The 19,647-nt window shown below is 42.7% G+C and overlaps 1 protein-coding gene across 2 annotated transcripts in view; it reads left to right on the top strand.

The window, feature by feature from the left end:
- Positions 1 to 19,647, top strand: part of TEAD3 (TEA domain transcription factor 3) — a 375,738-nt gene that overhangs the window by 278,830 nt on the left and 77,261 nt on the right. Inside the window, exons 3-6 of one of the 2 annotated variants that reach the window (XM_078644324.1) lie at positions 1,277 to 1,341; positions 14,035 to 14,097; positions 14,214 to 14,276; positions 19,069 to 19,212. In XM_078644324.1, coding sequence (XP_078500450.1) covers positions 1,277 to 1,341; positions 14,035 to 14,097; positions 14,214 to 14,276; positions 19,069 to 19,212 — 335 coding nt within the window. The remainder of the gene's footprint in view (positions 1 to 1,276; positions 1,342 to 14,034; positions 14,098 to 14,213; positions 14,277 to 19,068; positions 19,213 to 19,647) is intronic. The other variant, XM_078644325.1, reaches the window with a different exon arrangement.

Raw genomic sequence — 19,647 nt, 5'->3', positions numbered from 1 at the left:
TTAATTACCTATAGCACAGGGTGCAAAGATGAGAAGTGAGCACCGCTGGCTAGTGGTTTAAAGGAGTGCCGAGGGGGGCTGGACACTGTCCACTTTTACTGAATGTGGTATCAAATGAATGACGGAGCTGCCATAATGCCGGACACACCCTTGGCACCCATCTGGATCTTTTCACCACTGTGCACTAAAGCGCCTTAAGTCACACAAAGAATTAACCCGTCTTCCGACGTAGACCATCTCCTCTTGACAAAATATTACATTCTTGCATTTTACCCTCTGTGTCTGACCTCTGTATCTGTACACTCTTTGCCTGCGTAGAAACTTCCTCGATATTGTTGCCAAGCGTTATGGAATCTACTCTTTCCTCTTGTGGTTTAAACAGTGTTTAATTTGTAAATAAATAAATTAATAAGTGCCAGGAGGCCACTTCCAGCTTGCACCACACATTCCCCCAATGATACTAACAACCCACCTGCTAACCATCACACACCTGCAAGTGTGATAATTCGGACTATTTCAGGCCACCAAAGGTATAAGAATGGCTAAGGCAGCAGGTAATAGTCATTTTAATGTATATTGAATTAATAATTAACTGTTGTTGTGGTCCTCTCTAAGTTAACCAGACTGGCCACCTTGTGGCAGACTGTCACAAGAACCAATGTTGACAATTAAGTGTAAACTGTATGTCCACATATCCAGTTATATATAATCAACACATATCCATATTTAACCTGGTTAAAGCCTTCCCAGTAGTGGCTGAGGCCAAAACATGTAGGGGCAAGAGGCCGTCCCAAGTGTCAGACTTCCTGCAAGCTAAAACAAGGTCATTTTTATTACAAAACAATTCTGAATTTGTTTCGTCCCTGTGAGCGTTGTGATAGAAGTGTGTTTGCCATTTGTTCTGGTTTGTGCATACTGTGTAATTTATCAGCTTTGGGATTTATTAGTTGTGTATTTGCTTTAACTTCACAACCCACATATTTTTCAAGCTGGTTTTGAGTCATTGATTTGAAAAGTTAAATTAGTGCGCATCTTCGCTTCCTCATGGAGCTATTCACCTGTTCAATCAAACATACTGAGGTGAAGCCACTGCGATGGATGCGGACACGGGAGGGGGAGTGCAGGGTGAAGTAGCGGGAAGTAGGAATATAGAAGTAGAGGATAGAGTCTGGGAATGGCTCCGAAATAGATTTATCAAGACGTTAAAGGTTGGTGGGCAAAAACTTTGAGGTTGAACGCCTGCACTGATTTCTTGTTTCTCTGATTTTCTTTTTAGGTCGGAATGAGTTGATTGCCAGATACATTAAATTACGAACCGGGAAAACACGGACGAGAAAACAGGTAAAAGCGACATCTCACTGCGCTTCCAACAGGAGTGACCATTGGCTCATGTCTAGCATGGTTAACGTCTGATGACAACTGCGATGTGTTTTTACCATCAGGGACCTGGCTCTGGGAGTTGCCTAGGAAAACCAGGGGTCAACTCCCATCTGACAGATAGATAGCAGAAAAAAACCTTTGGCTCTTCTCGTGCAGATCAGGGTCGTCTTTGTGAAGTCCCTAAAAGAGATCTCAGCGAATGGCCTCTAGGACAGTCCGTGCTAATTTATTTAGTCACTCTAGTAAATAATTTAGGGAGGGGTCTGTGAGAGAGATATACTAAGATTGCTGGTGTAAATTTGTATGGCACAGCACCACAAGACTGAGAAAGCTAGGCTGGCATTAGCTGTGATGAATTTATATGTTCCTTCTTTCCTGGGGGTTTACCAGAGTATGTGGTGTTGTGTTAGGAGCTGCTTTAGTAGCCTAGCGAAGTTTATAAACCGTTCCCTTTGTGCTGCAACGTGTCCACTTCCCTTTGAGGTTCCAGCGTGGTCTCAGGACATTAAATAGGTTTTAGGGCATCTCACAGAAAGTCTTGAATACAAAGCGTTCACATCTAGTATCCTCAGTACGGTGGTAGTGAAGTCCAGTTTTTTTTTCCATATACGTGACTGGCTGAGGTGCTTTCTTATATTTGGTGTTTTGGTAGACAGAGGTGTATATTGATGTCGAGATTTAACCCCCTAAGTGCTGAGGTAATTTTATTTATATTTGAAGCAGTTCACTTCTACGCTTTGGTTACTGTTTTTCGCACAAAAGACATCCAAGCCAACGTTGTCCTTTTTTACCCATATGTTAGGGATTTTAAAGGCACTCTGTATTTGTGTGTGTCCCTGGTAGAAACTGAGATAAAAGCCAAAATGTAGCTGAATTTATTTTTGTGGCGGGGGAATGGGGAAAAGTGCTGTGGGCACAGAGGTAGCATTTTTATCAGGTGAAGTGTGAGAATACAGCGTAGTAAAACTTTGGCCATTGGTTGGAAGAGTGCAAGATTTCAGACACATAACTATGGAAAAATACAGTTTTTCACCCATTTTTTTGAGGTGGGCATGGCATTCTGGATAGGAACACGTGCTGGAATCCATGCTAGTCACCGTTCCTGGGATTCCGATGGGCTTCTAGATTTTTGCTCACCCTGTAAAGGCGAGTGGAGCGTAAATTAGCGATGAATGCCCCAATCTACCCTCTGAGTAGACAAGAAAAACTTCCTGGAGCCCATGAAATTGTGTCAGGAAACCCAAAATTAGAACCGGGACCGCTCCCCAATCCGATTTGAACATTTTATTTATATCTTTTTGGAGTCCTAAAGGTGTTGTGGGCTTATCAGCCTCCTGGGTGAACAGACTGGATGTTTACCCCCTTTTTGCCCACTCCTGAAAGGGCAGAAACCCCCACGAGGGAAAAAAGTGAGAAACTGAATGGGATGCAGGGATTGCCTATCCTAGCCCTGATTTACACCCCCACCCTCTAGGCAGCAGGCAATATTTCTGCCATTTAGGGGAGCGGATTGGAGTGTTCACCTCCAGTATTCCTGTGGCTGGAGTGCAGAAAGTCCTCTAGACACCATGGATTGGAGTGACGCATTGCCCATCTTGGACCTGGATCCTAGATCCGGATAGCCTTTCTGCCATCCAGGATATGCAGGATGGGGGAGTGGTGGGCTTTCCTCAGTCTCTGGCAGGCCATATGTCTGAAGTACATACACCCAAAGGGCCAAAATCAATTCTCACTTGCAATGGGGAACTCTAGTGTTTGGGAGGTGGGCCCCGAGGAAGTGGGGAAGCTTATATTTCAGAATGATTGATTTGGTTTCAGGGGTGGGGGTTGTGGCCTAATGCCCTGATGGGAATTACATATCTGGCACACTGTCCCTGTTTGCACCATAGCACACCCTTAAGTAGATGTGTCCAGCTCAGACTAGGACTGTAACCGGGCATACTGGCTTTTCTTTGACAAGGAAGAAAAACATCCCTGTGCAGGGGGATGTAATGCGTTACTGAAGTTGTATGCAGGGTGATGGTTTTCTCCCTCTTCAAAGGGAGCAACAACCCTGCTTAAATAACCCAATAACCAATAAAACGAAGATATAGGAAAGTATTATCCATTCAATGAAATAGTCAGACAATCTTGGCTTTACCGTTTATTAGAACACTGGAATGTGGAGCACTCCATTGCAGACAATGGAGTGCTTCTTGCTTCTACGGGCCCTTAAAAGTCCGCAAAGCAACATTCCAATGTTGTTTAAACAAATGCCTCTCGGAGCCCTTGGGCTCTGAGAGGCCTTTGTATTAATTTGTTAGAACATTCTGCCCTCTAGTGGCAGAATGTTCTAATAGCCTTATAGCCCTTCGTAGCTGGGCAATACCGGCTATTAAAGTCCCGCTCCCTTGTTAAAGGCCTGAGCCGAAACGCTGGAGCAGGCGTTTAATAGCCGGTATAGCCCACTACGGCAGGCTATAAGGCTATATTATGAGAGGTAAGAAAATAAAAAAATGTAGAACTAACAAAAAGGCCCAAAAAGGATAATGTTTCCTAATGTCACTCACAACTTCTGTTGAGTTAAATGTTTTAGAGGAAATTATGCTTAATAAAGGTAAATGTGACTTCGTACTAAATCCCAATTCTTTTCCCTTCGGCCCTTTACTTTCTACCATGAAGCATGTTGAAACAGTAATTGCACCACCCGGTTATTTATTAGCTCTGTCTAAGAGGTTCTAAACATTATTTATTGATTTATTTCTCCAACATAGCAAGCCTCCCAATTTAAATTGTGAAACAATGTTGAATAATGTGTATTTGAATTGCATCTAATTACATGAAAGACATACGTAAGGTGCAATTTGTGCGGTAGAGTAATGCGAACGTTGATCCTTCAAACGTTTTAGTGTACTGTTACTCTCCTCATATGACTCCTCTGTAAAAAAAAAAAAAAAAATGTGCACTTTTGGCTTGAGCACCGAGTGCATGATCACGGAGCTCTGTTTTTAAATACCGTTGTTTAAAATGTATATACTGCATGATTACTATGCCGATTTGATTTGTTCTGCTAACTTTAACATTGTAGCCCTTAATGTGGGTCTGACATAGTCTTTGTGCGCACCATCTCGCGCTTACTTACCTGACCTGCTCCCTTCTGCCAGCGTCCCGGTCCACCACGGGTCTTCCCGTTTGTTGTGGAGGACGCCGGCATAGATTTGGTGTCCCTGACCTGATTGGACACTGACGGTCACGCGGGGCTACACCCTCAGGCCACACCCTATTTAGGCTCGATGCCTCCCTCCGCGTACAGCGGACGCGTACAGCGGTCTCGCGCCGAAGTCGCGCCGAAGTCGCGCCAAAGTTTAGCCTGTCTGCGCCCGTCCGCGCTGAGTTCGCGCTAGGGGCTAGGCGGGCTGCTCCTCGCTTCAACTTATCGGTAGGGAAGTTCCTGTACTCTTTTAATACTTTACTTTCTTTAAGACCACCCTCTAAATCCTGCCAGCATACTCTCTCCCCTGATGAAATATCCTCTGACCTTTGTTGCAGTAGTTACTTTGGGGATACTAGAAAGTTGTCCCCTGGAAAGCGGCGGGTGGCTACTGAGGCAACTAAGGAATCTACTCTGGTAACAGAAAAAGGTTTCCTCATCAATGCCAGATCCTTGTCTAAAAATAACATTGCTTTTAATGATTTTGTTTCGCTTAGGAAACCCTCGTGGGTTTTTATCACTAAAACGTGGGCCTCTATTCCTCAGGCCCAGATCTGGTTGCTGCCATTCCCTTGGGGATAGGACTGGGCGAAGGGGTGGTGGTTTAGGAATTTTGCTTTGATTTCCTTTCTACTGCCTCTGATACTTTTGAGGCCTTATATTTTTCTATTAATTCCACCTCCACTGTCTCCTTCTCAGGCATTTTATGCTATAGACCTCCGGGTCCTAGAACCTCTTTTACGCAGGACCTGATGAATCTTCTTGAACCCTTCCTTGATAGGCCCAATTTTACTTTTCTAGGCGATTTTAATTTTCACCTAGAGAATGCCAGCTCTAAAGACACCTCCTCTCTGGTAGAGTCCTTAGCCGCATGTGGCATGTCCCAGCTTGTGGGTAGTCCCACTCATTTAGCCGGCCATACGCTTGATGGCATCTTTACCAACGATATTAGAATAAAGACAGGAATCCCGATCCCTCTGGCTTGGTCAGATCATCTTGCAGTGCCCTTCGAGTTCAATACCCCTCACTCCCTTTCGTCTGCTCTAGACACCAAGAATTGGGAACTCAGACGAAATTTTAAACAGATCAGTAACGAAACCCTGGCTCCATTTCTGAATGAATTTAGAACTCATTCTAAGAAGGACATACATTTTGTAGCAATGGACCTGTCCAGTACCATTTCCAGGGCTGTTGAGATCTTGGCCCCTGCCAGGCCTCATTATTGCGCTCGAAAGAGTCCCTCTATGCCTTGGTTCTCAGATCGGCTTAGACGGTTGAGGCAGGGCTGTAGAAAACAGGAAAGATATTGGCACGCCCATCCAGAGCCCTCCGGAAAGACACAACATAAAGGTCTCTTAAAAGCATACAAACTAGCGATAATGGAGGAAAAGAAGGCCTATTATGCCAATCTCACGGCATCTTTAAAATCACCTAGAGATATTTTTAAGATCATGGACTCCCTCTCTGTCCCTAAGATCATGGACCCCATTGTGGAATCCCAGGAGCTCTGTGACATTTCAACCTTTTTCCATACTAAAATCGTCGATATCCATAAATCTCTCGAACTCCTTAATGTAGAGCTGGATGTCAACGCCCCCCTGTCTTCCATGCATGAAATTGTCCCTTTGGTTGCGAAACCCGCGCCTATTCTTCTTGATTTCCCTCTGCTTACTTTAGATGGGATTTACTGCCTCCTGGACAATACTACTTCAGGGTCTCCGTTGGACCCTTGTCCTTTAAAAATACTGAAGACCTGCAGGGAGGTGGTTGTCCCTCCTCTCCTTGAGATGATGAACAGGGCAATCTCCGAGGGAATCTTTCCCCTTCCATGGAAAATGGCAGTTGTCAAACCGCTTTTGAAGAAGGCTTCTCTGGACCCTGGCGTCCTGAAGAACTTTCGCCCAGTTTCCCTGCTGCCAGCCCCCGCTAAAATCCTGGAGGCCCATCTAAACAACCATCTTACAACCTTGATGGATGACTTTAACCTTCTGGATAGTTCACAACATGGCTTTCGCGCACTAACAGCACGGAATCCGCCCTCACTGTCGTGATTAACAACATTCGTTCTAGGGTCGACAGGGGACACACCACTCTTTTAGTCCTTCTCGATCTCACGGCAGCCTTCAACACCCTGTCTCCCTCGGTCTTGGTTTCCAGGCTGGGGGAGATTGGGGTTGGAGGCTCGGCCCTTAGCCTTTTGGCCTCCTTCCTTCACCAAAGGGAACAATGAGTCAAGCTGGGTGAGTTCCTGTCTCCTACCAAGGCCGTGCAATGTGGGGCCCCCCGGGTTCTTCTTTAAGTCCCTTATTGTTCAACATCTACGTGACCCCCCCCTTGCTAGGGTTGTGAGATCCTTTGGGTTTGAGGTGTTGTCATACGCTGACGACACCCAAATCATGGTTTCACTCACCCAGTCGGTGGCTGCCTCTGCCTCTAAGTTTAGGGCCTGTATGGAAGCGGTCTCGCAGTGGATGATCCGAAACTTTAAAAAACTTAATGGAGAAAAAACGGTGGTCCTGATTTTCGGGGGCAACCAGGACATCTAGTCCAGTGACTGGTGGCCGCCCTCCCTTGGGGACTGCCCTGTTCCCTCTCACTCGGCCAGAAATCTGGGGGTCCTGATTGATACGTCACTTTCCTTTGACCTCCAAGTCAGTAGGACTGTTTCCACCTGCTGTGGTATCATCAGGATCCTCAAAAAGATTGCTTCCTATCTTTCTCCTGCCGCCCGGAAGCAAGCCACAGTGGCTCTGGTCTCTTCGAGGCTGGTCTACTGTAATGCCTTGAATGGGGGTATGAATAAGATCTCGGTTCACCGTCTTCAGATGGTACAAAACGCCGCGGCCAGGATTGTTTTGGATCTTCCTCTGCTCTCCTCAATATCACTGGCCCGGAAAAATCTTCACTGGCTTCCGGTTCAGTCCAGGATTTCCTTCAAACTTCTCTGCCTTGCTCATGGGGCCTTTTACGGTTTCGGGAGCTGAAGGCATCAGGTCTCTCCTTCAACCCTACAGTCCCAGTAGAGTTCTCCGCTCCTCTTCTAAAAATCTTCTCTTGGTTCCGCAATTTGCAAAGGCAAGATGGGGAGGCAGAGCCTTTTCCACTCTGGCGCCCAAGCTCTGGAATTCCCCCCCCCCACCAGAGCTGGTTGGTCAATCCTCGCCGGGGCTTTTCCATAAGCAATTAAAAACCTGGCTGTTCTTGGAGGCTTATCTATAGATCCTGGATTTGGTGATGTGAGCCTATATGCCTTTTATTCCTCCATCTTGTGGTGGATGGCGCCTTGATGCCCTTGGGCTAAGTTGCGCCCTATAAGTCCCTCATTCATGTCTACAAAAATAGAGATTGATGTTGCTCCAGGATCTCCTTTGTTGCAAACCACCAACTAGAGAACTGCACCGTCACAAACACTAGGATTTGTGCTCAAGAGTTTGTCTACCTGTATCCCCCTCACAAGAATATTAAAGGACCTGCTTCTAACCTGGCTGTCTCGTGCTGAGAAGGTACCAGGAGCATTACAGAACTATTAAAACACATTATATGGGTAGAGTAGTAGGCGTAATGGCTAATGCGGTCGACCTTGTGTCTGAGGAACTAGGTTTGAGTCTCCGCAATGACGCTGAACTTCCTGTGATTCTGGGCAAATCACTTAATCTCCCTGTGCCTAACAAAATTGAATGTGTCCTCATGTAATGCAACTGGTGCTATGTAAAGCGCTCTGATACCCAATTGGGTTAAGTTTGTGGTATAAAAAACTCTGTAAAATTATTAGAAGAGACACTGTGGATGCAATAAATAGGTAATGGCTCCCTAGTGTTTTGAACCCAACTGTGAGGGATAATCAACCCCAAAAGAGCCAGGCCATATGTCTGAATTACAGGACTCCCAACTAGTTTAAATGTAGCTGGGCTAGAACGTTTTTTGAAGCTTGCCAATTATTTTTATGTTTTCGGGACTCTCAAATAGTTTGTCTTCAGGAAACTTGGTCAACACTTGATTTTACCATGTCTAATTTCAAGCCATTTTCTAATCTGTGGCTGTAACATTGAAGGCGCCTTGCTATATTATTACATGCTGATTTTAATTGGCCTTTTTATGAAGTGCTAGTTAATGAGTCCTACGAATTGTTAATATGTAATGTATTCTTACCTCCCACTTCTGATACTCTACCTAATTTAGACCTTTGGATGAAAGAAATGTAGTATTTGTCATATGACTATTCTAACACCAATTGATCTTTAGGAGTAGTTGATTTTAGCACCCTGATAACATCCTCCTTGTATTCACACATTGATTTTTCTGACCTCAGTACTGCTTGGGGATTGGATGCACCTCACCTACCCAATAAGTACTCAACCCGCTGTTAATTTGTTTACATGAGTGCTAGATCTAAATTTGACTTTAATTAATGGTCACTTTGAGAACAGCTCGATGGGCAGCTTTTCAGCGAATAATGGGTTTATCTTCATTTATACATTTCTTATTCGTTTCTTATTTGTTTCTTCATTCGATTTAAAGACAACTAACTTTAATGATCATTTGTTACTAACTTTCTCTGCAATTAGCCCATTCTTCCCCATTTAAACCCCTTTTTCTCTTTAAAAGTATAATGGTCTTACCAACCAATTATATAATTTAAACGAGAAAATCGACATTTGTTGTCATGAACTATCGCCAAACTGGTTACTTCCAAGTCAGTGAATGTCACAACTTTTCCAGATTTTATGACATTAGGGATTAATTTCTTATCCATAACTATCATTCCTAAATACCCACTGATGGAAGACCATTTTAAACTTAAGAGGATTTTTAAAAAGAACTGTTCCAAAGAAGGAACTAAAATGGATGAAGGAGAGCATAGAAGCTAGGTGGTGGTACTTTGTCCAAACCACTCGCATTTTTTACACGCTTTTGTTAAATAAAGAACCTTGGACAAAGATGTCCACAACAAGCCTATTTCTATAGATTACTCCCTTTGGCATTTTCATTTAATTAACTTTTACCAAAAATTTATAGCCAACATTATAAATAGTATGCATAACTCCTGGGCCCAAGACCTGGGTGGAGTGTCAGTAGCAGCTCTTAAATGTGCCACATTTCTGGGGAGCTAGGCTATTGGAACATTTACCAAATTTGCTATTAATGGAAAAGCAGTCATATCATACTACTATGGAAAAAGGGAGACTACCTGACCAACCCATTAAATTACTTACCGATTGCAGTGTTAGATGTGACTGAAACAGTGTTTGTCGGGGTTATCTTTAACCAATTATAGGCATGAGTTAGCAAAAAACATTTGCTACCAATTGAGCAAGTAAAACCACCTGCTAAAGTATCGCGCACTTCTTATGCTTTCAACATTTGTTTGAAAAGTATGGGCAGGGCAGAGATTTCAATTTATAACTTGCATATATCGACTTTAGTTGTGCATTTGATCGTGTTGATAATCCAAAACTCTGGCAAAAACTAGATAATTTGAGTATGCCAGATTGCATTGTAAACGCCACATCAAATTTGCTTTCTCACATTTGGTTGCGAGGTTATGAGTGGGAAGATTAAGAGTAGTTATGAATTAATGCTAAAATTACTTTTGTGAATGGCCTGAAATACGAATGTGTTCTTGCCTCTTTAGTATTTTCGCTTTATATATTTCTTTTTCCCAGATTTGTGAAGTTTTTTTGCCCTTTCCTCCTAAATTAGGGCCGATGGAGTTATCTGGATTTATCTATGCGGGCAATGTAATACTGATCGAGCATACCTCATTAGATCTGCAGCTCCCTCTGCCACATTGACTGACCCCTCACATGCCCATAATTTGGTGGTTAATGGGGAAAAAAATCATGATAATGGGTGTCCAAGGACTAGCTGCTCCACTCGCCTGTGGCTAATCAGTAATAGTCACCTTTAAATAGTTATGCTTTTCTTCTATCTAGAGTTACGAATTCTAAAACTCTTATCATATTTCAACAACACAAATGTTCTGAATGCTTAAGTCAGTTCTTTAGGATTGGCTTTATTGCAATTCTTTAATTCTTTAGGCAAGAGATTTAGATTTCTCTACTAAAAATTTATATTGCTGAAATTCCAGCTATCTCCTTATACGTTACAGAAGCCCAACCCCTACATTAAATCAATAACATTGACGAGTTAGGATCATGATATTGGAAGTCCTACATTTGAATAAGATGGTTGAGTGTCTGTGATGGAACACTATGTGACCTTGAAGAATCACAAAGTGTTCTCCCATGTGGTTCACTACCTCTATCACATATCCAAGGCTCCTACCTCCAGTCTTAAAAGGTATTTGTTAGCATCCGTGTTAATCAGAAGCAGTTATTTCCCGGATTACTTCTATTTCTTTGAATTCATAAATTGGTGAATAATAAATCAATCCAACATGTCTAACATGAAATTATGGCTAAAAAAGATAGCAAGAAGTAAATGCTTTGAAACAGATCTTGCCTATTGCCTAAAAAACAAATAATTGTGCCTAAATTGTACTTTTATCAAATTGTGAGAATCCCAGTTCTCTGTAAAAGTTCATTTAAATCCTGAAGCTAGAAGGTTTTATATACATTTTAAATTGGGAATTTCTCCAATAGACACAAATAGTTGGTGTCCATGTCCTGGTGGTTCAAGGCATCTGGAATGTTCTTAGATTCTACCTGTGAAATTCAAGATATCAATCATACTTTTCTTTTCGCCGAGTTTATCATTTATTCAGGATTTTTTTATTTCAAACCAATATTCACACAGGACAGCCTGGTTCATTGTCTGATATTTTTGTATCAACTTGTTTCTGTACATGTTTGATGTCAATTGCATATTATTTCTATAGTCTTTCTTTTCAATGTGTAAAAGTGTATGCTACTGTTTTATTTATCTAATTGTATAAATTAAACGAAATATTTATCTGTGAATATTACTTTTAATAAATAAAAAATATATTTACTGATTGGATGGAGCACTACTTCCCCATAAGTTTGGGCAGCTTTGAGAGACAGATAAGAACTAGATCCAAATAAAAAAAAAACGGAAGATAGACACTAAGGTAGACATGATTTGAAGGATAGATTACATTCAGCAGAAAAGCTACACTTATTTCTGGGGGAAAAAAATGTTTTTCACTGCTCCTTTAAGGAAAAAAGAGTGGGCTGAGTTCTTAGATCTGCTGTTGCTACACATGAAGGTGTGGTTTTTTGTTTGGGAGATTTCAAATCTTTGTCCCTCAAGATACAAAAAAGATACAAAAAATATTGCTTCTAAAAACTGATTTTCCTGATTTTCATGGGTAGTCGGTGGAATTGCTTAGAATTGGGGAAGCTGCTAACATTTTCTTGTGGAAGATAAGAGTTTGGTTATGGAATCTAGAACAGCTTGAGTGGACAAGTGAGGATTGGAGGTCACTTGCTACTATAGCACCTCCAAAGTTCCAACAAGTGATAAAGCGTGCGCTATCACAAACAAGCCAACTCACACGATGTCACTGTGTACCACATGATTTTGTCTCCCTCCATACGGTCACATCCTGAGGAATCGCATGGTGGCGGGCAAGGCGAGCTGGAAACCACTGCATATAGTACATTTCCAGCTCGTCTTTTTTGCTGTAAGCTGTGATGTCCATTAAGGGGTGTGAGAACCCACCAGGACATCAGTGACAGCTCAGCAACCCTTCATGGTTTTCTGTGAAATGGGGAGGAGATGGGGGCTTGGTGAGGGGTAGATTGTCTCTTGGGTAGCTATCGGCATGAGGCACTTCCCCTTCCAATGGCCTGCCCCTCCTCACACGGTGAAATGTATTTACAGGTTGGCAGGTCTGCTATCAGGTTGCTAGGACTTGAAGGTACAAGTTAGCAGATTTAGCCGTTCTGTTTATTCGATATGATTAAAAGTCAAGACGGGTTTAAATTCCAGCAATTTTAGAGATGTACAGAGGGATGGGAAAAATCTTTTGACCATGAGCAGGTCAAGAAGCAAAGGGTTGAGTTGAGTTTTGTTTTATGTTTGAGAACAACAAGGAAGTACTCTTTACCTAGGAATGAGCTTCATAGTTCAATTTATGGTAAGGCCCTGGGACGCAACAGGTGTGTGTGGCCGCTGTCTGGTGCACTTTGGTATTACAAAAGGGGCCGCCGACGCTTGTGTGGCCCCTTCTGTAAAACAGTTGGTGCTGGCGCACATATATTACCAGTACTATCCTAAAGGCCCGTTCTCACGCACATGAGGAAAACACTTTGCTTCTGTGACTGCGTTGAGCAAAAGAGACCTGGAGCTTCCATGACTGTGCGCCAGAAAAAAGAGGCAGAGCACAGTCAAGGCACTCCTTTGGAGGGGTAGGGAAGGGCAAAGGACTACCATCGCCCCACCCCAACAAACCACCCAAACATCCTCTTGCAGGCGGGTTCAGTTATTCACTGCATCCGCCTGCACAGGGACCTCTGCCGAGTGCTGCCTACACTGCGAAAGATGGACCGGCTGCTTCAATCAGATTGATCGATCTTTCTCTAATGTGCTGCACAAGTTCACAGCTGCCCTGGGGCAGCACATTATCTGTAAGAGGGCTCATTTCCTTTTGCTCCTGGCTCACCTAGTAAAGGGTGCTACAGTGTGCCTGGTCAATAACATGGGCCGAAGACGTTGTGTAGCAACCATGGTTGGACCTTTAATAAAGGTAGTGCTGAGGGTTAGACTAGTATTGCCGGATCATGTTTTTAGGCAGAGTTGGGTGTCCTCTGCCTGTTGGGGAATTCACACTCCCATCCCAGTGAGCAATTAATGCATCAGCTCAAGATGCAGATTAACTAAAGTGAGTGATAAGATCAAACTCTAAGAAATACCGCAAGACAAGGCCGCCCTACCAGAGATGTGATTTGCGTTCTTAACCAATTGCTATCAGTTGGTTCGATAAGAGGAGGTCTTGCTGAGAAATTGCCCACAGCAACCCATGCAGCATTCTACAGTTAAGATTAGCCTACAGTGAACAAATGTGTCAAAAGCCACAGGGAAATTCAGGAGAATGTAGTGATCACATATTTTTTAAAGCTGTAGTTCTGATGCTACAACTAGTGTAGAAACTGGATTTATGTTTGCAAGCAGATGCTTGGTTATGAGATCATTTGATTTGAAAAACACAACTCTAATGCTTTCTCTAGGCAAGGCGGGTTGGAAAGAGGTCTAAGGTTGTAAAGAATGGTGGGATTAAGATTGGATTTTATGAATGGGAGTACTCATTCCAATTTCTAGCAGTTTGGGGGAGTACTATTGAATGTATGAAGCTCTAAAGTAGTTCATGGGAAGAGAATCCAGTGGTGCGGGGGTGGGCGGTTTCTATTGCTCATCAGTAGTTTGTGCTCCTGTATATGAGGTCTGCAGCCCTGAAGGATTAATATGTTCCTGTGCTGCGACCCCCGATGGCATAATCTCTTCATTTTGTTTGTGTTTTGTCATTGATTGGCGGAACCCAGGTGTCTAGCCACATACAGGTCCTTGCAAGAAAGAAGGTACGGGAATATCAGGTTGGCATAAAGGTACGTTGGCGCCCATGTGACCTCCCTCGGCGTGGCAGCATGGGCAGCCCCCTCCTTCTCTCCTTGCCTCTGGTCTAAGGCTCTGCTCTTTCCCTCTTCTTCTGCTCTCTCTGCAGGTTTCTAGCCACTTGCAGGTGCTAGCAAGACGGAAATCTCGCGAAATTCAGTCCAAGCTGAAGGTAGGGGCTTCCTGGGCTGTTGGCTGTATTGAGAACTAACCCACCATCCTGTTTTCTGCTACAGCTTCCTCTTTCTTCCGCAGTGTGTGACTCAGATTTCCAACAAGCCTTATTTAAACTTAGCTGGTAGCTGGTTTTATAATAAGCCTCATGGCATAGTCTGTTTTTGGCATTCAAGTGGTAAAGTGCAGCGCTGGTAGGAGTGTATAGAGAGCAAATGCTGTTTGAATTCAGAGTCACTGCTCCATCACTGTGTTATTTCTACTAAATTCCCCATGTTTATGGATCAATCCCATGTGTATCTGCTGTATCTGTGCATGACATAGCATGCCGTGCAGGTGATCAAGCGAGCAAGAATGTGACCCTATACAGGAAACCTGACGTGGGCCAATCACAGGCTTCTGCTTAGACCCATGTGTACACTAGCTGCTGTTTTCAAATCAGAGTTAAAATATCAGCCACCACCATATCCTCAAAAGGTCTCAACTGTAATCTTAACCACAAAAGATATTTCTAAAATCAAATCCACCAACACTCTACTTTATAATATGATCAAGATCTGTGTAACCTGTGTTTAAGATCTGCATAACATTCTTATTCACAGGAACTCTTCTATAAAATATTTCCTCCATGGTCCTTTCAGTGAATGCCCGTTAGTCATTTAATCTTTTTCATGGTATTCATGACATTTCGGTGTCCCCCAGTTGCACTCCCTTGTATGGTCCCGATGGACCTAAAACAAACTTCACGAATAAACTTATTGTGTTATACAGGTAATCCAACTTTATTAATCCTTATGTTATCATCCTGATCCTTCTCATAGATGAGTCTACATTTTCAAACATATTTCCATTTCCGCATTTAGCTGAATAATCCCTTCATTCTTCCCAATGCATTTCGAGTAGGGAAGACTCTTCATCAGGGGATAGTGATCCTATAAATGTAATGAGTAATGCATTCAAAGCATGCTTGCAGTGTTTATTCAATAAAGATTGAAAGAAACTAACATGTATTCCATGGTGTCAAAAAATTACATGTGAACGGTAGTGCGACTCGTAAAGTAATGGTGAACGTCGTGTCTGTGACAGGATTAAAAAATAGAAGAAGTACAAGATATACAAAAACGATACACCCATAAGCGAATAGTGAGGTATTGTGCAAAACGTCATGTCGTAACAGGCTCGTAAAGTTTCGACAGAGTCTTACCTCCGATATACACGGAAGCGGAAATATTCTGTGTGGGCAATGTAACAGATCTGAAAAAAACGCATTAGAGTAAGAAGATGCCACAAAACTCATCAGAGGTGAAGTTCTTTTTAACTAACGAAGCTTGAAGCTCAGTAAAATGGAGAACCTCTGTGACTTCGTTTAACATCAGGGATACGCTGTTGTTATAAGAGGTACGCATCTATTTAGCGTTTGGGTTTCACCTATGAGCTTCACCTCTGTTGAGTTTTGTGGCGTCTTCTTACTCTAATGCGTTTTTTTCAGATCTGTTACACTGCCCACACAGAATATTTCCGCTTCCGTGTATATCGGAGGTAAGACTCTGTGGAAACTTTACGAGTCTGTTACGACATGACGTTTTGCACAATACCTCACTATTCGGTTATGGGTGTATCGTTTTTGTATATCTTGTACTACCGTTCATATGTAATTTTTTGACACCATGGAATACATGTTCATTTCTTTCAATCTTTATTGAACAAACACTGCATGCATGCTTTGAATGCATTTTTTTAACATAACATGTTTACTCTGTTTATGCTGTTTCTTGCCTAGGGGCGCGTTGCCTTGAATTTGATATGTACTTTTACATTTATAGGATCACTATCCCCTGATGAAGAGACTTCCCAACTCGAAATGCATTGGTAATAATGAAGGGATTATTCAGCTAAATGCAGAAATGGAAATATGTTTGAAAATGTACACTCATCTATGAGAAGGATCAGGATGATGACATAAGGATTAATAAAGTTGGATTACCTGTATAACACAACGATAAGTTTATTCGTAACGTTTGTTTTAGGTTCATCCGGACCATACAAGGGAGTGCAATTGAGGGACACCGAGCCCGATTGCGTGGTGCTACCAATATTGTTTAAATACACTCCCCATTGGCCAGGGGGAGATACCCCGTTCGCACCCAAAGTGTTTGAACTGCTGAATTAAGTACTTACATTGGAAAATCAACAGTGTGCCCCACTATCACAATTTCTATTCATAACATTTCACCATGTTGTTGCCCATTAGCAGTCTCATCATCACTTCTATGCATGAGGTATCCCCAATGCCTCCTTCCAAGACCTTCATTCAAAACGGCTCCAAGTTGCATAAAGGCATGAGGGCTCTTGAAGTCCCTACTGAGAACATGTCTCTTCTGCAGCCCTGTCTAAGGAGTTCTCACAAGAGCTGCTCATCTATTCTGTACATAAGAGGACTCGTTGGGGCTCTTTCCTTTGTGTGGTAACTTGAAAACCTCTATCCGACTTGTTCAATAAATGAGGCTTCCTTGACACCCCTATCTTGAATGCTCCTCTGAAATAACATATCATGAAGAAGCCTTTCGGAATAATCCTCATCACTCCTGTTTGAGGGATATTTCACTCAAATGCCCAAATCTATGAAGGGTCTCTTCAGTGCCACTGTGTTAGTTGAAGTCTCCTTGGTGCCTCTGCCCGTGTGTGACCTTCTCAATGTCTTTATTTAGGAGAGACAGCCCTCCATTGGGTGCCTTTTTTCAGTGGTCTTTACACCCAAAGGTTATGATTCTTCCTAAATTCCATTGAGTGTTTCTCTTATGGGAGCACCTTTTCGTGAGATTGGCGCTCTTCAGTGTGACGCTCCACTAGGTGTAAATCTTTATCATTTTTGCCCTCAAATGTGGTTCTATTTTGGTTAATATGACATCACTGGTTATGACTCCTAACTTGTGTGCTTCTTTGCTGTCTGCCCCATCCATTGAACGCCTCTCTCTACTTTCATTGTCCTCCTTGGATGGGTTCCATTTTTATTTGGCACCCCTTTTTCATTATGCTGACACTCTATGTTGTCTCTGCATCTAGTTGGGTTTGTAGCTCTATTGAATTCGCCCTCCGTTGGATGCGCCTCTTCATTTCACTCCATTTGACAACCCTCGCTATTGCATATCCCTGCCAGTTAGCGGTCCCTCTCCATTGCATATACCACATCTCTCCATGCACCTCCCATACATCCTCATTGTGCAGTTTTTGAAATGTACTACATAATCCTTTGTAATCAGTTTATAATGGTTTTTTTCTTATTTTTTCCCCTTTTCATTCAGGCCATGAATTTGGTAAGTGAAGCTGAAATGTAATACTACTACTGGTTGTTACTCTTTATCCAGATCATTTTCCTGTCTATGAATAATCCTCCTGCCCCCCCCCCCCCCTTAGATATATATTATTGACTAGATGAAGAAGATTTTTCATTTGAGCCACCTTTATTTATCCTGAAAGTGTCAATCCAAATCTGAGACTCGTACTGGGCAGAAGTATTTTAAAGGGCACCAGATGGAAACGTGGTCATCATACCTGTTGAAGATGAAAAGATCACCACTGAAGGGAGAAAATTACTTAATTCTCTGTGGGAAAAGACGGGAAATCTGTACTACTTTTGAAAATGCATTCACCCCGTTTAATGAACTCAAATCTGGGACATGTAGGCAGCTAGTAAGTGATTATTGAACATTTGCATGGACCAAGACTAGTTTTCAATCCAAAATTCACATTTTAAGAATTAATACAAAAAAATGAAAGGGTTGGTAAAAAGATAAGCCAAATTCTTCGAACGATACTACAAAAATTTAGTGAGAATACTCATAATCAAATATTTTCTTAAACTAAAAATCTCTTGAATTGTCAATTATGGTTAGGTTTATCTTTTAACCATAATATGCCCATGTGTAAACCATAATAAGGGGAAGAATGGGATTTGGGTGGGCTACGAGAAGATGATATACATAGCTTGCCAGTTGCAGTAGTTAACTTAAAGTTTTTTTAATCAAACATACACACACACACATTTGTTTCACCTTTAAATGAACTGTTCTTTGGTTAAACTGACAAACTCAGGAAATGTAGTGTTTAGCCATATGTTTTTAATTCCACAATCACAAGTGATGCCATGTTTTGCTTTAGCAGTGGCTTCTGTAATCGTAGCAGAAATGCCCCCTCATGGAAGAGTCTAAAAAACCTTCCACACAATGTGGGATGCATTGTCCCCCCCTCAGAGCTGCACTTGCCTCCTATATTATCCCACCCACTGGAGTCCATGGTGGTGGGCAGCAGGCACTGCCACCCTTGGTCTCTGAAACAGCGGCACACTCCAGGCTCATCATGAAGGCTCATATCTGGACACATTGAAGTCACTTGCATCTAGGCACCTTGTTTTTGCTCCGTCTTCTCCTGCTCACGCCATGCTGTTGATGTATTCAGACCCGGCTGCGTTGGCAGCACTGTCAAGCAATGGGGCTTTGCTTCTTGACCTGAAGAAGGCCTTTAAAGTTATACTTTAATTTATATGCATTACACCAAAAACACTTATGGTTTTAAATGGAAATGTATTATTAAGGACCATAAAAATTCATTTTTCGCCTTGCTTTTGAAAATAACGTGTAGAATACTTCTTGTTCAAAAACTCTTCTGTAGTTGTAACTCACTGTTCTACTCTTGTTGTGCTCTTCGTCTGTCTCACCTGTTGTTATTTTGGTCCCACGGCACGCTAGTCTTTAGTTCCACCTCATAGACCTGTACCTGTCTTCTCTCAATAGGACCAGTTGTCGAAGGACAAGGCTCTCCAGAGTATGGCATCCATGTCTTCCGCGCAGATTGTGTCTGCCAGCGTCCTGCAGAGCAAGCTCAGCGCCCCTCCGCCCACGCCCCTCCAGCAGGCGGTCTTTTCCGCAGCCTCTAGGGTAAGGTGGCACTGTGTAGTACATGGAGCATCTTCGCCATAGCCAATGATGTCCTGATGGCTAGGAAATTCACATCCTCCAATCAATTCCTCTTTTTTTGTCCTACCTGTGGGGAAAGTTGAAAATTGCCTGTTCTTAAGGCCATACAGGAGGGGCTATATTTAATGGTGTCTGGAGAGTTTTCGTAATGGTGTGTGAGGTGCAGAGAAAACTAAGTCTGGCTGTAGGACAGGACAGTGGTGTAGAAAAGTGATCACACGTTCTGGCTGGTGTGTAATGTATGAGTGATGGCATGAGAGGGGCTACAGGCAAAGTTGTAATAGGTTAGGGTTTGGATAAACTATAGGCAGAGTGGTAAATAGTAATGCCCCTGGGAAGTATTAATGCTCCATTCCCGTATGTTTGGGAGAAACAAATGCGAAATATCAGGAACCC

This window comes from Lissotriton helveticus, chromosome 5_1, assembly GCF_964261635.1.
Source record: "Lissotriton helveticus chromosome 5_1, aLisHel1.1, whole genome shotgun sequence".
NCBI lineage: Eukaryota > Metazoa > Chordata > Amphibia > Caudata > Salamandridae > Lissotriton > Lissotriton helveticus.
The sequence above is the reverse complement of the archived record's forward strand: the minus strand, read 5'-3'. Positions and strand labels throughout refer to the sequence as shown.